The 21244-nt window shown below is 40.0% G+C and overlaps 2 protein-coding genes across 2 annotated transcripts in view; both read left to right on the plus strand.

Annotated features, from left to right (window-relative positions):
- LOC147164284 (aryl hydrocarbon receptor-like) overlaps positions 1 to 20078 on the plus strand; it is a 45619-nt gene extending 25541 nt beyond the window's left edge. The window contains exons 3-11 of the mRNA XM_086090870.1: positions 9031 to 9134; positions 9803 to 9892; positions 9982 to 10090; positions 10920 to 11047; positions 11145 to 11347; positions 11434 to 11543; positions 11627 to 11768; positions 12418 to 13819; positions 17925 to 20078. Of these exons, the coding sequence (XP_085946996.1) occupies positions 9031 to 9134; positions 9803 to 9892; positions 9982 to 10090; positions 10920 to 11047; positions 11145 to 11347; positions 11434 to 11543; positions 11627 to 11768; positions 12418 to 13807 (2276 nt within the window). The 3' untranslated portion in view covers positions 13808 to 13819; positions 17925 to 20078. The remainder of the gene's footprint in view (positions 1 to 9030; positions 9135 to 9802; positions 9893 to 9981; positions 10091 to 10919; positions 11048 to 11144; positions 11348 to 11433; positions 11544 to 11626; positions 11769 to 12417; positions 13820 to 17924) is intronic.
- Positions 20079 to 21143: 1065 nt separating this feature from the next.
- The window catches only part of LOC147164285 (aryl hydrocarbon receptor-like), a 60209-nt gene continuing 60108 nt past the window's right edge, over positions 21144 to 21244 (plus strand). Inside the window, exon 1 of the mRNA XM_086090693.1 lies at positions 21144 to 21218. The gene's annotated coding sequence lies outside the window, so the exon portion shown is untranslated. The remainder of the gene's footprint in view (positions 21219 to 21244) is intronic.

The raw sequence follows: 21244 nt of genomic DNA on the forward strand, positions 1-21244 counted from the left end.
AAATAGTCATTATACTAACTCGATCTGCTTGATACTTTCAGCACAGCTGGCCAAGGCTTTCCTCCAACCCCCCCCCCAAAAAAACCCCATAGTTAACGTTTTTGGCGGCACTCATTTGGATTTTACTAAACGTTATTAAACGTTTTGGGCGGTCAAAGAGTTAAAGGCCTTTTTATACTCTCGTTCGTGTGGGTGATAAACTACTGCATAGCATCACGTGACCGATGCATTGTGTCACAAGGCACGTCTGCAACCCCTCTGCAACACATGCCGTGCACACGTCACAATTTGTTGCTGCACGTAGAATGTTGTGCTGATCATCTCTCGTGTTTGGTCCGTTTAGTCACATGCTGTGATGACGTATTTAGCTTGCCATAGCAAGATTCACGATACGGAGATAATATACAAGGAATGGTCGATGTGAACAGTAAAGTTGGACTTTTGACAGTCCTGGATAGTATATACGTCCGTGTACCACCTACGCCGCCGTCTTCTTGATCGATTTCACAATACAAACTCATTCACTCCCAGACATTTTCACTGAAGCAACCCCCTTTGCTCCTGGCTGTTTTACTGGTTTTTGACCGATTTTGCAAGGCCCACAGAATATTGCGTTCTATTGCTATAAAAACATGGAACCGAACAAAAGAAAGATTAGAGTCTCTTCTTTCATCAGGAAAAAAGTTTATTTGTATCTGTTTCAGTTTTGCAGCAATTAGCATTTTAATATAGCTAAGTTTCATCGATATTCAGTATTCACATTCCTGGTGAAAACCCTGTTATAAAGAGCTTGTTGCAACATAGCCCTGGCTGATCTCTTATACTCTGCTGCCACCTGCTGGTCGTTTTTGTAACAACTACCATTGCTTTAAGTCACCTCTTCATGTCAGAAGCTGCATCGAAGCCTTCTGTTTGCTCTTGCATAAAAAAAACAAGATAACAATCTTATAAATACTTTTTTGAGAGTGAAAGACAAAGTATTAAAAACATATTTACACGTTTTTGGGTTTGAATGAGTTAAAGCATAATCTCTTCGTCTAGGTCCATGTGTTTTTGCACGCACTGTTCTACGGTCTCCATTGTTGTCTCTTTGTTTTTTTTCCGATAGGTAAAAACAGCTACGGCAACCGGATTTGGACAGAAAATACAGAGGAAATATTATCCTGTCGGTGCCAGCCATGGTGACACCAACCGAATTAAAGAGAAACTGCAGCACATTCTCAAAACAATGTGTGACTGCCTTATGCTACAGAATGTTAGCCTTTCTTGCGTAAATTTTAAAGTAGCTACAGTTTTGCATTAGGCCTGTTGAGGCGCCTGCTTTTATTCGTAAGGAGTGTTCTGTGGTATGTTTGCACTTTTTGTTTACAAAGGTTCTATCTGGATTGGATGTTTTGGTTGTTCTAAATATCTTAATGTCCAAGGACTCTGAACTTAAAGTTTAACATACAGTATATTACAGTACAATTTTCTTTACAAAAACTCGTTGGTTCTTTAGCTTATTTATTGTTTCACATGTGAGTGTTTATTTTTACAGATCAGTGTCTATTTTTTTGTACATTGCTTTTTGTTTTGAGTGGTTTTGATTCAAGAGCATTTTTGTTGACAAAGGTCCTTACAGGATTGGCAGTTTTGTTTTGCCTGTTAAATATCTTATTTTCTTATCTTAATATTTACTATAATTTAATATAGATATACGTATATCAAAGTACAATTTTGTTCACGGAGACTTTTTATTTTATTTGTGCTTTTTTGTTGTTATAGTTTTTATTCAATTGTCTTTTTTTGTTAACAGATACTCAGTCCATTTTATTTATTGTTTTTGGTGGTTTGATCATTTATTTAGGATATTTACAATATTTTTACTATATAATTCTAATTGAAAATATTCTCAAGAAACTAAAGTTTATTTATCTATAAATGGGTAAAATTGCATTATTATACCATTATCATATATTAGTTGAAAAATGATAAGAAATCCACAATATTATCTTTTATTGCAGTATTTTCTATTAATTATTCAATTAATCGTCAAGCCTAATTTGTTATCATGACAGGCCTACTTAGTTAGCTTCTTAAAAGTAGCAATAATGTTAACAACAGGGTATCATCATAACTGGAAAACAACGTTTACAATTCAAGGTGTCTTCATTATCCTTGCGGCAGTTTAATTTGCATCTTGTATATAAGTTATCGGGTTTATAATGATTATAATAGCAGAGCAACAAGTAATCTCTTTTACATCTATATACAAATGTATATGTAATGTTTTTTTAACTTGAGTTAGTAATATATTAAGAGTTATTTAACATTACGGAGTAAGAATAATTTTACATTACATTTAGTTTAATTTGCCTTAGAATTGCATCTCGCCCTTTGAAAATGCGTTTGACCCCCCTGGACTACACATGCATAATATTTTACAGCGAGCATTACCGCTGACTGTAAGCATCAGATTTTTTCTAAAGTGTTTTGTTTTGTAGGGGATTGATAAGAATCATCACAGTGACGCAGGCTGACCGCTTGGTTTTTCGTCTGTGTGGAAGGTTGGCCGAAACCCAATTTCTTTTCATGTAGATACAAAGAGCACAGGCAGCAGAGAGCAGGTCAATTTGTTTGTCCAAAAGCCAGGTGTTACAATGTGCCAGTCACCACCTCCTCCACGTTCACCGCCACATAGATATTTTGTCCTTAACTCATTCACTCCCAGCCATTTTCATTGAAGCAACCACCTTCGCTCACGGCTGTTTTACTGGATTTTGACTGATTTTGCAAGGCCCACAGAATATTGTTTCATCAGGAATTTCTATATATATTTTTTTTCAATCACTTTCCGTTTTGCAGCAATTAGCATTAGAATATAGCAGTTTCATCATTATTCACAAATCTGCTTTTTGCAACATTGCTCTGGTTGATCTCTTATACTCTGCAGCCACCTGCTGGCCATTTTAGTACTAACTAACATTGCTTCAAGCATTCTCTTCAGTTCAGAGGCTGCATCAAAGCCTTCTGTTTGCTTTAGCATAAAAAACCCATTTAAAAAACAGATAAATGTGTCTTTGGGAGCATGGTAATATTTAAAATAGAATGTATTTATATGTTTTTGGGAGCAAATGAGTTAATGGCGTGTGATCACTCTTGATTTTCGTGTTGATTTTGCTTTTCAAGATTAGACTGTAGCACCTAAACCTACAGTACGTCCTTCTGGGTTCTTGAACAAAGGCCGCCGTTTTAAAGTTCTGCCGCTTTACTATTATATTCTATAACAGCTGCACATCACACGGTAACGGCCTCGCTTGGCCCGACTCGGCCTCCCTTACTTTTCCATTACAACAGGCACGGGTTGGGATAGGAGGGTTAACTGAACTGCATAAGCCTGCGCTGCTTAATTATCCCTACCTTCACTATTTCACCCATTAGTACACATGAAATTGTAAATTTGGTTAAGTATTGTTGTAAAATACAATTATCTGTACTGTAAATACTGTATTTTTAGGGCTTGATGGCGCCGGCGGCCAGCTCTGTCTGTCTCGCTGGTTTTAAAACCAGGAAATTAGCTTGTGCAGCGGAGTTCCTTGCTGCACCTCTTTAAAAAATGCCTAGATCTGTCGGCCAGTCAGTAATGTCGTAGCCCCACTCAGCCCTGGTCGGCCTGCTAACCAGAACCATCTCCGAGGAGATTCTGAAAAGCGGTTCCATTGTAACCACACAGCACAAAAACACAAAAAGTATAATGGAAAAGTTTCACTCAGGGCCAAGCAAATCCGTTCTCGTGTGGAACCGGTACGATGGAAAAGGGGCATTATAGTATGAGATGACCGATGAGGATTGCTTACTTAAGCATTTATAATTCCTTGTGGTGTGTCATTTCTGATAGTAACCTTAAAATGCCATTGAGTGGACAAGACAGGCACTTTGTTAAAATATTCAAGGAGGCAGTGGTGTTTGTTTCTCTTGTTAATTTCTGCTAGATTCTTGTGTTTGTTTTGTCAGATAAGTAAAGAAATCTTGCTAAAGCGCCAACAGGAACTCAGGAATCAGGAAGCTGCACTCTCCATATAAACGTCCAGTCAAATGTCCCCATCCTTTCCCTGAAACATCTGCATGATACTGTTGTTGAATCTCCTAAATAAAAGTATGTTTCCCGTGTGGAAGTTGCGAATGTAAACTGTGTGATTTGTCACACAACTGAAGGGAGAATTGAACTTCTGGAGCGAGCGATCAGCAACGGTGCTGGCTGCCATTTGCAGCCGTTTTCCTTGCACATATGCGTGAGAACAGCAATCTCTGTACAGGATCAACTGGAACTAAATGTTTTCAAATCAAGATAATATCCCCCTTTGCATTGCCGGCATGCTTTATACTCGCTCGCAGTCTGGCAGATCTCCAGGCCGTGACTGCATTTCCTCCCCCCGCCCCGACCCCTTCTTCCCGTCTGACTCTCCTTGTGCCCCAGCGACAAACAACATACTACCATTCTCAAGAAGACTGAAAATATTGCATATGTAAGGGGCTGTTGAACTGAATTTAAACAAAAATGAGTCGCTTCGGCCGTTCATTAACATGACAATTTTTGGTGCCTAAAAACACAAACAGGCATATGTTACTTACTACTAACTGTAAGTCAGTGAAGGCAATTCAGATGACAGCTAGTACAAGAAATTTGTGTCACATTACAACGTTGCATTTCCAACTCCTGCATATTACAATGTTTTCAGACACCTTCTCCAAGCACGTATGAATGGGGGATTGTTTTGAAGTTGTCTGTGTTTTGCTTTGTTGTCATGCAAAGGTAACCCTTCGTTTCACCTAAATTCCCAGCAATAGATTTAACGTAACAATGAGGCACTGGCGTCAGACACTATGAATGCAGCTCATTCCCAGTGTGACAGTGATGTTTGCCTGGAGTCAAACATGTTCATTTCTCCATTCTCATAATGGCCCATCTTCTGCACAGAGGAAGCTGCAGAAAAGAGGGCCTCTCGTGGTGTCAAATTACACTTGCCTAAAAAAAGACAAAGAAAGTACTGGAAGAAGCTTTCCAACTGCATGCTAAGTAGGAGATTAAAGTTAAATATGATATAGGCTTTTAAGTTGGTCAAAGGCAAAACTGACGAGTGTGGGATGTGGGGGTTAGCGGGTGTTTTTGGTGGTCATACACAGTGATAAACATCAGAATTTAGGTTCCTGCTTTCCTCTTAAGGAGGAACGAAGTTGTGTTTTAGACACAACTCAGTGAAACGGGTTTTTCCTGAGGTGGCCGGGTCACTTGACTTGAATTGAGTAAGACTCAATTGCAACTCAACTTTATTTATAAAGCACTTTAAAAACAACCATTGCTGCATACAAAGTTCTATTCATGGAATAAAAAGCAGTCATGCAATTGACAGGTAAAACAAAATAACACAAAATAAATTTACGTAGGTAAATATATCAAATACACAAATAAATATCACAAGAAGTAGGTAAGTGAACAAGTAAATAAAATAAGTATCAATACATTTGTAACACAAAATACAGCAGACACACTGAAACAATGCTGAGTCGCATGCTGAGTCCAAAGCCAAAGAATAGAGATGTTTTAAAAGTGGTTAGAGAGGGAGATTGCCTAATATTTAGCGGAAGGACCTGCAACTGAAAAGGCTTGATCCCTTTTAGCCTTCGCTTAGACCTTGGTACGTCCAGTTGTGTCAAGGTCAACACAGAAAGTTCTGTCAGCCAAATAGGATCTAAACCACTCGAGCACTACCACAAATGTCCACCTGGTGCTGCAAACAAGCCAACAGAATAAGGTGGTTCACCCTATTGAATGCTGCAGTCAGATCCAACAAAACAAGACGTACATAGTCTCCACTCTCCAGTGTCATTTGCCAGGAGGATGTCATTAAAAACTCATAACAGGCTGACTGTGCTATGCATCATCCCAAGATGTTATGTTTATTCATGAAGGTACTGCTCATGTACCACTTTTTCCAGAATTTCTTTAATTAAAAGCAGTTTAAAAATGGGCCTAAAATTAGTCAGCACACCTTAACCATTTTGGGTTTCTTCAGCAGTGATTGCCCCACAGCATGTTTTAAATTGTTGGAGGACTACGCCAGAAGACAGACTACTTTTGATAATGGCCAAAGCCAATTTACCATAATTTAGGAGAACCAGATTAAAAAAATTAGTAGGAACAGATACATATACCGTATTTCCACTGGAGCCCAGCACCGCACCATGCGAAGCCAGCACGGTGTTGGTGAGTGTTTCCACTGCAGCTGACCGTGTCGGAAGTAGACCGTGCGGAGCTGCTCAGAGCTGCTCGGTCATGTGATGTCATCAGTAATGGACATTGGCGAGAAACCCCCCCAAAACAACTTACCCGACGTGTCCTTTTCGACAAGTGTTCGTCTTGTTCTTTGCTACCACTGCTATCAGCGTGTATAGCCTCAAGGGCTTTCCGACGATAAAACATCGTCCTTTTCTTCGCGGCGGCGATCCTCCTTGCGTTGCGAGCTCTGAAGAAGCGCCACATCTGAAGCACCACCCCAAAAAAAAACAGAACGAGCAACCGATACCGGGCAGCGTTGTCCTCCATGGCTTCCGTGTTTTGGTTACGTGTTGTTTCCCGCGCTCGACTATTGTTGTGGGCCCAGCGTCCCAGATGCACATTGGATGTGGAAATGCAGTGCGTGCGTGGGTTGGGCTGACTTGACCCGCCAGCGAGCCGAGCAGAAATACGTTAATATGGGGAGCGGAATGGGTTAATCTGACGTCTATCTATCTATTCTAATCTAATGACAGTTTTAGGATTTGGGACTTGCTTTATTTAGACTTAAAAAACATCATTTGACAAGTGTTGCCTGTTTACAAAATCTAAATTTTCAACAGTGTGCAGTTCTCAACAGTTCTTTTGTATTTGAAAGAAAAGTATTTTAGTTTTGTGCTTGCAAAACAAGCAGACTTGCTTATTGTACAGGAGACTTGCTTATGACTTGCACATACAAGATGTACTTTTCTCCCACCTGGATATTGCTCCAAGTGTGTGTGCATTATGCAATTGGATAATTCGATTTGTGAAAAAAAATTGTGGGGTTGACTCAATACCCACAGTTTTAAAAGAACACGTAACAAATACTATTGGGCAATGTGATTGTTTTTAAAGTGTTAGTAAATTCATTGAAATTTGAATGATAGTATGATGAGGATTTTGTGTATACATATATATTGTTTTTTGTCTTAAATTGCTGTAATGATTGTGTGCTTTTGTTACCCTGGCCAGGTTACTCATTTTTAATCTAAATTATTATTATTTTTTACCTGGTTAAATAAAGGAATTGGTTGTAACAAGGAAAAAGGCAGACAAATGTCATTGTTGATCTAGTTTGTTTTTGTACCGTTAACAAAATCAAGGCAAGCTGCAACTCTTGACTTGACTCTTGAGCAGGAAATGATCTATTAAAACGAGTTCTCATCTGTGAGAGATGCTGGCAAGGATCCATGAGGCATCAAGCCCATCTTGCAAGCAATTCCTGTTGGACGTTTGTATGGAGCGGCACCAGAAACTGTCAAGTGGGTTAATAATGGAAAGAGATGGAAGAGAAGATTCACCGCTGGGGAAGAAAACTCGAATGAAAACAAACATGAGGCCCCTGAGAGGCCCACTTACTCACGCAAGGTCTGAATGGAGGGGAAAAACAGGAGAGGGACTCTTGGTGGGTTTTCCAGATATGGAATAGGAGCGGCCAGTCGGCATTCCGTCTTTTGCAGTGGATTTGTTAAAACTGAACCATGATAGTGATATACTTCTTGTTGTTTCTGATGACATAGCTAGTGGTTGCATTAAAAGGCTGCGATTTAAGTTTGTTTGACAGCGGTGTCTCCTTCCCTCCTGAATGAGTTGGCGAGACTGGACATGATGGTTCATTTGGGAATGGCCACTTCCTGGGATGTTCCCGTAGTGGCCATCCACATCAGGGAAGTTCTCACGTCAACGATTGCCTGCAAAAGGGGAACAAAAGCTCCGTACTGATGCAGGAAGGGAGATATTTATTTTTGTGAATGTGAGACTTTTCAGCTACATGCCAGTGAGAGGCTAGGTAGCCTCGTGGTGGCGCTTCATAAACTCAAGTTCCTTGCTAGTCCAATACATCTGCAGGTGAGGGAATAAAACCTCTGGCCAATATTTTATTTGCATTCACTTGTATCTATAAACTAGTAAGTCACTGAGAACAAATCTCTGGTCAGGTTCCACTTTTTTCCCACCACAGCTCCATCTGCTGGATGTAGTAGATTACTGCTTTTGTGTGTTCCCAAAATAAGTGCACTGTACACCGTACAACAAAAAGTCAAGTCATCTTTGTTTATTAGGCACTTTCAAATGTGGTAATGTAGTCATCACTCTGCACCATTCGGCCCTTTAATTGTTATTCCCACCCTTTGATAAAGTTGTGTCAATATTGTTTATTTAGAACAAGCAGTTACTAAAATACAAATCATTGTGTTTGGAGGGGGTAATATACAAAATGATCTCCATGTTTTTCATAAGCTACAATAGTCTTTTGAATTGCAGCCTGATGGGAAGTATCTCATGTGCACTGTTAAGCAGCTCCGCCCATAACAGCGATGTGCTTACACAATAGTGGCACAAGATGCCAAAGTAAATACCCAGCCGCGAACCTGACGAGTTGCTGGACTCAATGTGCAAGAGGAAAAGCAGCACATGACTCAAACAAGGTTTGCAGTTAAAAGTAACTTGTAATCAGTTTGCCAAATGTGAGCGTTGCGTTGGTTTGTGGCATGGAAAATAAGAAAGTGGTATCCTATTACCTCTTGTTCTTTACCCCTCTTAGGACGGGATTATAAAACGAGATTTTGTCTCAAAACAAGCCAAAGGCGCATTTGTTGCTCTCTTGCCACTGAATGGATTATGAACAGTCAAATATCTTCAAGTTCAACAACTCTGTTTACATTTGATTAAAAAGTCTTGAATAATAAGGCCATGAAGTAGCCAACTTGTCATGTTTACCCTTATCACTGTTGCAGCTACGATAAAGAACAGCACCAGCAGTGGATTTCTTGGAGCCAACGGGTCCAATGGCAACAGCCTGGCGACCAAAGGCTTCTCTGAGGGAGACCTGCTGCTCCAGGTAATAGACAAAGCCAAGTCTAATTTCTCTGGGAAATCATCTGCACATGTTGACCATGTATTATTTTAGAGTGTATTTGTGTGTAGCATTAAACACTTAGCAGCCACATTATAAGTGAAAAAACACGTTATCATCGAATAAATACGACATTTCCGATGCTGTGAAAGTACCCTGAATGCACCATTTTGCTTGCGTAGCCTTAGCAACTAGCAAGTGTGTAGTGTATGTTATTCTGTTGTCCCTAAGCGTCCTTTAAGCTGTTTAATTACAACCCAGTTGGAGTTAACTGTAGAACTAAACACACGACGATAATAATTACATCCACTGTATATTTAAATACAAAACATGCTTCGTTTTTAAAACATCGCTAGCCTGGTGTTAATGCTAAAAGCAAAGGGATGATCCCATTCAAATGCTAACAGGAAGTTTTTCCTTCAAATAAAATTCTGTCTATACAAAATATATTAGCTTAATATAATATAATATATATACCTTTAAAAAAAAATTATAGTAGACAATCATAATATTAGAGCGTATTGTTAAACATGTACTTTTTTGACAGTGCCAGTCAAAATCAAGAATTATCGTTGTTGTATCTGTTGTCTTTGAATTGATAAAGTGACACATCAGAAAGCGTCTATAAGTTGTAACGTTGTGTGACGGCACAGGCACTGAATGGCTTTGTGCTGGTGGTCACGTTTGAGGGGTCCGTGTTCTACACATCGCCCACCATCAAAGAATACCTGGGCTTCCAGCAGGTGAATGTTATTGTTCATCTTGAACTTTTTTAGCGCACTACGAAATTAAGTAGATTGTCTCCTGACATGGTCTTTCTTTCCTTGTGCAGTCGGATGTGATCCACCAAAGTGTGTTTGAGCTCATCCACACGGATGACCGCGCTACATTCAGGCAGAACCTCCACTTTGCTCTAAATCCACCTGACACAGGTGGACCAGGTATGTGACCTTGGGTCTCTCAACATTGTCAGGTACCGGATTTTGCATCATACAAAGCAAAATTTTGTGTGGAGTTTTTCATTTTCTATAAAGTCGATTATAATTCATAAGGATCTCAGAAGTCTGACCTCCACAAATGTTCTCATGGTTGAACGGGCCAGAAAAATCATACTCTGACCTCTTGGTGAAAGTCTTCCCAGATGTAATTGATAAAATAGCGGCTGTCGGTGCTGCTTGTGGTAACTGCTAACACTCATCTGTTTTTGAAATGGAAAGATATTACATAATAAAAGCAGGTATAATCTTGCTTTTCCTACACGTTATACCATGTTACTGACTGGAGATCCTTTTATGTATATTTGTATGTGTTTTTATTTTTATTTATCAATCTTAGTTAAGTTGAGTGTTTGATTTTTGCATAGTATAAAATACAGGTATAAAAAAAGCAGATTTTTTTTGTAAGAAAGATGAATTATTTTGTTTGTTTAAAATACATTATAAAATGACATTAAAAATGTGCATATTAAATCACAATTGCAATGTTGAGGTATAAAATGCAATTATATTATTTTCCCAAATCTATCAGTCCTACTACAAAGGGAGGTGACAGCTCATTTTCTTCACCTTTCCTTTCACTTCCAGCAGGTGGCATCTTAAATACTTAAGTGTAAAGTTGTAAAATGTCCTGGACTGGAATAGTGGTTCCTAGTTAAGTTTACAGGTTTATACAATAAATGCTTGGATTTTGTAAAGTGAAACTTGGGGAATTTAAACACCCTACACTACACCTACACTACAAATGTGAACTACAAAAGTCTTGGCTTACCAGGCTTGGAGGAATGCATGAACACAGACTTCTACAGTCCTGATCAACTTCCTCCGGAGAACTCGTCCTTCCTGGAGAGAGGTTTTGTGTGTCGCTTCCGTTGCCTCCTGGACAACTCATCTGGCTTTTTAGTGAGAAACGCCTTCACATATACAAATGTTCTAAAATATAGCATCATTTATAGCTTAATATAACTTGTGCTGTTTTGTCCTGTCATCTTTCCACCAGGCTCTCAAGTTTCAGGGACGACTCAAGTACCTGCATGGCCAAAACGTCTTCAGGGACAACGGGTCACACGGCAAACCGCAGCTCGCGCTCTTCGCCATTGCCACGCCCGTCCAGTCTCCATCCATCGTGGAGATCCGCTCCAAAATGTTGCTCTTTCAGACCAAGCACAAGCTGGACTTCACACCTATGGGCGTTGACAGCAGGTGACACACAGCACTCCAATCTCCCTACACTTTTTGTTGTTACATTTTTTTCTGGTAAATTGTGTGACCTTGTTTCTTCTCTGTAGGGGGAAGATAATTTTGGGCTACTCGGAGACAGAGCTGTGCATGAAAGGCTCTGGCTACCAGTTTATCCACGCCGCTGACATGATGTACTGTGCCGACAACCACATACGCAGTAAGTCAGACAATTTTGATACTTGCCAATGTGGATTGAAGGCCTCATCAACTGCTCCTATTGCTAACGATTTTGCTTCACAGTGATTAAAACTGGAGACAGCGGCCTGACGACTTTCCGTCTCCTGAGTAAGTCGGGAAGCTGGGTTTGGGTCAAAGCCAACGCCAAGCTGATCTACAAAGGAGGAAGGCCCGACTTCATCATCGCCTATCAGCGAGCTATAGTGTGAGTGTTGCTCTCCTCGTATACAGTCGGAACATCTAAGGTCAAAAGCAAAATCTTTACTGGCGGCATGGCTCAGGTGGTAGAATGGTCGTCTCCCAACCCTGTGGGTTTGATCATCAACCCATGTGACCATGTGGAAGTGTCCTTGAGCAAGATACAAAACCCTTAATTTCTCCTAATGCTGCATCATCAAAAAACAATACAAGTGGAGGTTGCATGCTTTCCACATTCCTGTGTGGGTTTTCTCCGGGTACTCCAGTTCAGGGTGTACCCTACCTACTTCCCAAAGACAGCTCGGATAGGCTCAGCATTCCCGTCAACCTCGTAAAGACACACTGTACTTATTGTTTGGATTTTTGTTAACTTAATGCAGTAGTTTTAAAAACTAACATTTATAAATTAGTAACTGAGAATAATTGAGTTGCTGTAACAGAACGCTTCTAAGTAACTATGTATAAAAAATAATAATAATAAGTTGGGTGTAATCAAACCATTCAAGTTCTGGAAAACCTAATCAACATAAAAAATAATTGAGGTAACAGATTACCTCTTTTTTTATTTTAGTTCTGCTAATTTATTTGGGTAAAAGTGTAAATGGACGCTCAGCATCATCTTGTCATTAACGTGATCTCTGCTTTGTGTGTTCCAGCAATGCTGAGGGCGAGGACTACCTACGCCAGAGGAGGATGCAGCTACCCTTCGGCTTCACCACGGGCGAGGCTATGCTTTACAACACCGGGTCAACCATGGACCTCACGCAGATGCAGTTCAACAAAAAGTTCAACAATAACGATGACGCAGATGCCAGCAAGAAGACGCAGTTGCCCCGCTCGCTACTGGACTGCTTCCTCAGGCAGGACGAGTCCGCATACAGGCACACCACAGAGGTGGCTTTTCCTGTGGATCAGGTCTTCATGGACACTCGGGCGCTGGTGAGCGTGCCCAGTAACGGTTGGCAGGACACGGGCGTGGGGGCCACTTCCAGCGCCCCCATCATGGTGAAGGAGGAGGCTAAGCAGTCTGTGATGGCTGTGATCAACAGCCTGCAAGAGATGGCGCAGAAGGGAGACTTCTGCGGCGCCCTGGAGAAGTTGGAGGTGGACGACTCCGAGCTGATGCAGTGGGAGGAGACTCTCAAGCGCTTGGGTGAAGGGGGCGACAAGGAGGACAGCGTGCGGTCCGAGTTGGACAACGTTCTCTTCAATGAGATATTTGACCAAATTGATTCTGTTTTGTTCAAGGAGAATGGTGACGAGTGCTCTCCCACTTGCCTGAAGCAAGACACATTCATGCAACCGCTGCACAAGTTCCCGACACAGTCCCAGGGTGGAATTTTCCCCCAAACCAACAGCTTCAACTCTGGATCTGCTCCGGCTTTCAGCAGCACCCAGAAACTTTCCCACTGTGGACCCGTGCCAGGTCCTGCAAATGAGCACCAGGCAGGACTTCAGCTTCTGCAACTTCAGGATATTTTCAGCCCAGAAATAGAACTACCGAATCTTATTGTTCCTGATTCTTCTGCTGTTGCTACTCCGGCCCACTTTCCAGCTTTTGGACAGCAGCAGCAGCCGATTCAACTTAATCAGAATGATTTATATTCTGTGATGCCACCCTCGATTCCTTGCAATGCCACCATCTCTGACCCTACAACTTGTCCTGCTCCGTGGTCGGAGGACCAGTACAAGATGCCCCGTCCGTCTGTTACGCACAACGGTCCGGTTCTGGAAAACCAAACATTCCCATGTGCAGGTCCCTGGCCAAGCGCCACCAATGGGCTGGACCACTCTCAGCAGAGTATGTCGGCCAATCACAGCAGCTGCATGTACGTGCAGCCCCTGACGCCGGCGCAGTCCTCATGCCAGAGGGGAACATGCCTGGACAACAGTCCCCTGGAGGATGGCTGCTACAGCCAGTGGGGTGGCAGTCAGCCTGTGGTGGGCACATCGGCCGTCAGTCAGGAGAACGCCAACATCAGTCCCATGATGGCGCCGTCCAACATGTCAAGGCCGGAGCAAGTCTTTAACCCCCAGTGCTACTAGGAGTGATGCCAGGTACAAATACATGTTCAGTCTCATCTTGTTGTTGATTTTAGCATATTGCTAGGAGATATGCGCTACTTGTTGTTTGATGGTCGAATGAGATACTTCGCTAGTAAGATAATACATGTGGTACAAATCCAGAAGAAAACATTATGTGTCAAAATGGCACCACACTTAAGTCCGATAAAGTCTAACAGTGAACCAGGAAGACGTCTGCAACCATCAAATGAAAAAAAAAAAAAACACAAAACAAATATGATGCTTCAGGATATTTTGTCCCACCACTAATTAGAAGTTGGTCCGACAGAGGTCACTTTTCTCTGTGAATGGCACATAAGTCCAGGTCCACCCCAAATGTTTAAATCTATGCCATTGTCCAAGAAGACTGCTAGGACGTATTAGAGTCACATAGAGTTAGGTTCAGAAATATTTGGACAGTAACACAATGTTCATGATTTGGGCTCTGAATGCCACCACTTTGGATTTAAACGGAAACAAGTCAAATGGAATTGAAGTGCAGACCTTAAGCTTTCATTAAAGGGGTTGGACAGAAATATATGACTAAGCATGTAGGAATTGTAGCTATTTTTATGCAAATGCTCCTTATTTCGAGGGCTCAAAAGTAATTGGACAAATAAACATAACGTAGAGTAAAATTGTACTTTTCAATATCTTGTTGAGAATCATTTGCAGGCAATGACTGCCTGAAGTCTGGAACCCATGGACATCACCAAACTCTGGGTTTCATCCTTTCTTATGCTTTGACTGCAGCTGTCTTCAGTTGTTGCATTTTTGAACGTCTTTCTGTCTTATGTTTTGTCTTGAGCAAGTGAAATACATTCTCGATTGGGCTGAGATCTGGTGATTGATTCTGCCATTGCAGAATATTCCACTTCTTTGCTTTAAAAAAATCCTGGGTGGCTTTTTCAGTATGTTTTGGATTATTGTCCATCTGTGATGCTGTGAAGTACCGTCGAATCAACTTTGCTGCATATGGCAGAATCAGAGTAGAAATTATATCCTATACACTTCAGAATTCATCCGGCTGCTTCTGTCTTTTGCCACATCAGCAAAAAACACAAGTGACCCAGTGCCATTGAAAGTCATGCCTGCCCATGGCATCACACTAATACCACTATGTTTTACAGAAGATGTGCTGTGCTTTGGATCATGACCTGTTCCAATTCTTCTCCAAACTTTCTTCTTCTCATCCTTCTGGTACAGGCTGATAGTCTCATCTTTCCAAATAATGCTTTTCTAGAACTGGTCTGGCTTCATCAGGTGTTTTTTGACAAGGTCAATTCTGTTTGTGAGGCTGATTAATGGTTTGCACCTTGTGGTGAATCCTTTGTAATTATTCTCATGACGTCTTCTCTTCATGGTAGTCTTAGATACTGATGCACCTACTGTGTTCTTCACTTGAGTGGATGTTGTGAAGGGGGGTTTCTTCACCAGGGAAAGGATTCTGCGATCATCCACCACTGATGTCTTCTTTGGACGTCCAGGCCTTTTTGAGTTTACAAGTTCACCAGTGCACTTTGTTTTTCTCACAATGTACCAAACTGTTGATTTGGCCACTCTTAACATTTCTGCTCGCCCGCTGATGGTTTTCTTCTTTTTTTATTTCACCCCTATTGAGAGCTCCTTTGACAGCATGTTGTGTGTTCACAGAAACAGCTTCCAAATGCAAATGGCACACCTTGGATAAACTCCAGACCTTTCAACTGCATAATTGATGGCAGGTTAATGAGGAAAGAGCCCTAGGCTTTTTTTTCCCCAGCCTTCTGAGTCAATTGTCCAATTACTTGTGGTCCCTTGAAAAAGAGACAGCTACATATAAAAGAGGTGTAATTCCTAAACCCTTGCTTCAATTTGGATGTGAATACTCTCAAATTTTAGCTGAGAATCTGCACTTTGCTTCTATATTATATGATTGTATCCTGAATAAGTTTTCGTCAATAGCTAAAATAACAAAACTTGCTTCACTGTCCAAATATTTGGACTTTCCAATTGTTTCAACCTGATTTTGTTGTTCAATCTGAACCATTACATTTTATATGAAATAACAGGTGTAGGTTTATCAATTCAATGCTTTTGTGTGTGTGTGTAGTCAAAACTTAATTAAAAAGAGTTTTTGGTCAATTCATGTAGGTGCAAAAGTAAGTGAACCCTAAACGGCATTGCTTAAAACACGCAGTCAAGTAGGATCAAGTAGGACAAATTGGTAGCTAAACTAACCACTGAAATTGACCAATAAAATGAGAGGTTTAGCAAAGAAATTGTGTATCACTGACTGAAACAGAGACAAAACCACGTTGCTTTAGTCTTACCCAGGTGAACCCATACAGGTCAGTCATGCTGAGAGGAAGAGGGTAGTGACAGCACATCTGTCTGGGGAAAGCTATAGTCATCTAAAAAAAAAATGCTTCATCATTCCACTGTGAAGCAGATCATCTGCAACTACAGAACACTGAAAATTACTACAATCCTGCCTAGAAGTAGACAACCTTCTAAAAATATCAGCAAGAACCACAAGACAAATGATAATTCAGGTGAAAGCCAACCTGTGCATCACTTCAAGGGATTTGCAGACCTCTTTTGCTGCATCTGGGACACATGGGCATGCTTCAACAATCAGAAGAAAATTCCATCGACAAGGCTTTCATGGAAGGCTTGCTAGGTAGAAGCCTCTGCTAACAAAAAAAGATCAAAGCTGCCCATCTCAACTTTGCCAGCGAGTACCTCGACAACACTGAAGTCCCTTCTGTGGACAGATGAGTCCAAAATGTAACTGTTTGGTCACAACTAAAACAGTCATGTTTGGTGAAAAGTCAACACTGCATACCAGCAAAAGAACCTTCACCCTAGAGTGAAGCATGAGGGTGAGAATGTTAAATTCTGGGCTGGCTTTTCATCCTCAGGACCTGGACAACTCCACATAGTCCAGGGAATCATGAATTCAGAGGAATATTGTGAAAGCCTGGAACATAACCTGAAGCCGTCCTTTGTGAAGTTACAGCCTGGTAGAAGATGGATCACGCAACATGACAATAATCCAAAGCATTCCAGCAATACAACCAAGGAATGGCTGAAGAACAACAAGATGCATGTTCTGGATGTGCCCAGCCAAAATCCTGACTGAAATTCTTTCAAAATACTGTGGCGCGGGACCTGAAGCGGGCAGTTTATGCTAGACGCTCATCCATCTCAACTGGCTGTATTTTGCAAGGAAAAGTGGCAAAAAGTCTGATAAATCACTAAAGAAAGTGTTTGGATTAAGTTCTCATTGCAAAAGGAGGTTCAATGTCCGATTAAGTGAGAGGTTCACATACTTTTGCACCCATGAAATCTGAGTTTTTCTTAAATCAACAACTTTTGTTCAATAACAGTATTATATATGGTTAAAGCCATTACTATCTCCTTATTTGAAACCTGGACCGAAAAGTATTAGCACAAACGGTACAAGTACCAGTATGTGTATTTCTCGTAAGTTTCTGTGTTTTTTTCTCACAAATCTGCTACTTTATAAAGTTACGAGTTTCTTTCTCGCAAATGTGTGAAGTTTTTTTCTTGGAATATTGCCCCCACCCTCTAAAAAATATATTTATACGTGGCCCTAATACGCCGTCGTAGTTTAATGACTTACTACAAATTGAGTGTTAACTAGAGATGCACCAAAATGAAAATTCTTGACCGAAACTGAAGAGGACCATTTGACAACTTTTCCTTTAAAAGTGCTTTTGAAATTAATTTGATTGATTGATGTTAAAAAAAAATGATGACAAAAACATGTATTCAGTCATCAATTCTTAATATATTACTGTTTTAGACAGCAAAGGTATTACAGTAGGTGATTTATCTGTTTACTTGAGAAGTAACAATACCATTTCATGCAATATTGGTATTTTGACGATCCATTCTGGTTCACCACAAAATGGCACCGCCCATGAGAATCTTTTAGTGAGACACATCATCACTTAGAGATGTCTACAAAAAAAGTTGAGTCCTCAAATTTTAGGAGCCTGCTCGCCGGCAAACATGAATGTGATGCACAGTGCTACATGATTTTTCCTCTGCAGTCTTGTTTATGTTTTACTGCTTCTGTTTTTTCATTTAGATGGAGCATTCTTCGCTCGTCATCAATGTGCCTGCCGGTGTTACCACGGCAACTGACAGGCAGACCCTCCCCCAATGCAGTATCAGCGCTTATTCGCCGACCCTCGCACTTACTGTACTTTAACATATATGCTCTCTTTTGTCTGTCTCATATTTACTCAAATGTAACTTCTGTAATAGGAATGAAGTATGAAGACGTGGATGAAAACAGCCAAAGATTTTGGTTTTTTACAAGGGAAAACCAATATTTGTTGCAATTTTGTTTTATAACAAAGACACACACAATATATATATATACATATATAAATATACTGTAACAGGGCAGGCAGAAAAATTTACATACGCAGGGAAAATACATCAAGCACATAATTTGAACGGATCTGAAACGTACAAAAAAGAACATGTTAAAAACCATGTGTTCATCCAGGCATCCATTTTCTATTGCACTTATCATTTGGGTCACGGATGAGTTGGAGCCTGTCCTAGAATATGGGTAAGAGGCAGCTTGGACCGTTATATATATATATATTTTAGTGCTATCAAAGTTAAAGCACTAACTGATTAATTAATTACAAAAAAATATCGCATTAATCATGAAACGCAGATTAATCGCATTATTAATTTTGACCATAGATATTCCTTTAGCGTGACACCGGATGGCTATGTTTAAGGTAGCACAGCTTGTGTTTGAGCAATAAACATAATTACATGCATTAAAGTAAAGCATTTAATAAATGTTTGCGTTTGACATTTAGAATATTTCCTCATGTCAAAATATTGGGCTCATATTTTTTGCATTTTAAAATATGCAAATTATTAACTGATTAGAAAAAGGATGAGCGTGTGCAGTGAATCAAAAAATGTTGAAGACGTCCTCATAACATAAAAATGTCAAAATAATTAACATAACCGGTGCTCTTCAAATTTGGCGCAAAAAATATTGATAAAAAGGCTTTTTTTAATTAAGTGATTAATCGTGATTAATCAAAATTCTAAAATGGGATTAATCTGATAAAAAAAAAAATTGTTTGACAGCTCTAATATATATATATATATATATATGTGTGTATATATATATATATATATATATATGACGTAGTTCAACTGCAGTGCACTTCAGAGCATCCGAATAGGATATGAGCCTGAGCGACTGCTCTTATCACGGAAAGGACACTAGTGCGTGTAAAGAAGGCCCCCTTCAGGTGAGATAAAGTAATTGTCATCATCTGTAATGCTATTTTACACTTCCTGTAAAAGCCTGCCTTTTCCTGTATAATAGGCACCTATATTGACCAATAATATCCATCCTAAATTCTATGCACTAGTATGCCCTTTGTCTTCACTAGAAGCAGTGTACTAGTAGGACAACCTCATTTGTGGTGAGACAAAACTGCACTCGTTGATGGCTGACTAGTGATATAAAATTGTACCAGTTAACTTCTAGTGCTTCACAAGTAGCAACTAGTTCACCGTTTTGCCTCACTAATTGCTGTAGTTTAAGTTTTCTTACTGGTTAGTGGAAATGTTATGTGGAATTTGTGAAGACAAACTGTGTACTAGTACATGGACTTTAGTAGCAAAGCCTCTTAAGATAGCATCATCGATACTTGACACGCTGCGCCGCCTTCGCTCGCATGTGCCTTCACGCAATAAAAAAAAAAAAGTACATGTATATTCTGTGGCCTTGGCAAGAACACATTTTCATATCTTTCATTAAGGGAACATTTTCTAAAGTGGCCTTTCCGCTAGCAAGAAGTGTACTTAATGAAATCCTATCAGCATAAGCATCTCACTGTGAACGCTCTCCTCAGACATTGTGGCAGCTTTGACCAGTATTGACCTATCTATTTTATCTATCTACAGTATCTGTCTGTCTGTCTATCTATCTCACTGTACAGTATGTGCAAGATGGAGGAAAACATTTTTGACATGTGATCACTCAGTTTAAACGGGAAAAAAACAACAACCCTTAAGGGACGTCTTGTTTGGAGACTGGAGCCACTTAAACCACATCAGCCAAATTCATGTATAAATAATATGCTTCACTTTCATGTAACCCAATTATATTAGCCATTATTATCATGTCTGCGTCAAGCAATTATCTTTTTTGTCTACTGCATAATATTTTTTAATAAATATGAATATATGCATATAATCATTTGAAAATGGTGCAGTGTGATTTTTGTTTTTTCTATATTCCCTGAATAATGGAGATTAATCTAGCCCTATTTTTTCATGGAGTTTCCCTTTCTGCGGAAGAGGAGCTAAGATAGGTCTGGGGCCCATACATAGTTATTGGGACAATTCACCTTTTGCAACAATGCAGATTCTACCATATAAAATAAAAATATCAGTTGTCCTAAATAAATGTTAAACAAATTGTTCAAATGTATAAGCCACTAGTAATAAAATATGTCCACATTTGTTGTTAATGTAAACGCTAACTCGAATGGATCAACGTTGGTAATTGAGGTCAGCTTCCCCAAATACTATTTCTCTTTATAAGGCTTCTCATTTTTATTCTGAACGTCTATTTTGTTGAAATAATAATCGTGATTGTATCGCTGAATGGTTGAAGTCAGTTGATCGGGATTTGGGTTTGACAGGCTGTTGTGGTGCCGTGCCCCCGAACATGGTGCGCGGATGCCTATTGGTCACGTGTCTGCCAAATACACATTGGTGCAGATACAGCAAATTGGGGGGCATGGCAATTTTGTCTTTCAAGCATAACAAAATAGACAATACAAATATACAAAGTATACTTAATTTCACAATACTGAATTTTGAATTGCAAATGGCAGAAAGGCACACGTTAACATTATGCATAGTAGCTATATGAATGTTTGAATGTACAGGGTATCAGCAGTATGGAAGGAGTGCTGGTGTTACTGTGAGTTCAATGCAGTGACTGCTTGTGGGGAGAAGATATCAGATTATTTATTTTCTGGTTAAATTTTTCTTTCTCTCGCTGTACACTTTCTTTTGGTTAATGTATTTAATACTTTGTGCCAGAATAAGGATTGCAATGTCTGTGTATATCCACTAGAGGACGCAATGGCCATATTTGTTTGTATGTTCGGGTCGAGACTTGTTTTTAATCCATCCAATCATGTTCTGTCGTCCTTGTCCTCTTTGGAAACGACGGTGAATTGAAGGCTTTTCGAGATGTTTTGGGGCGTGGTAGGCCTACTGACTGAATAAAGTTGTGAACCCTGCACTGGTCGCAGGGCACTTGTAGACAAATTCAATGAACTAACATGCATGGGTATCCAGAAAAAATAAACTTACGCAAGTGGTAAGTGTTTTGTTATAACTTGTACC

The sequence above is a fragment of the Leptonotus elevatus genome, chromosome 12 (genome assembly GCF_054856555.1).
Source record: "Leptonotus elevatus isolate MCC_2025b chromosome 12, RoL_Lele_1.0, whole genome shotgun sequence".
Taxonomy (NCBI): domain Eukaryota; kingdom Metazoa; phylum Chordata; class Actinopteri; order Syngnathiformes; family Syngnathidae; genus Leptonotus; species Leptonotus elevatus.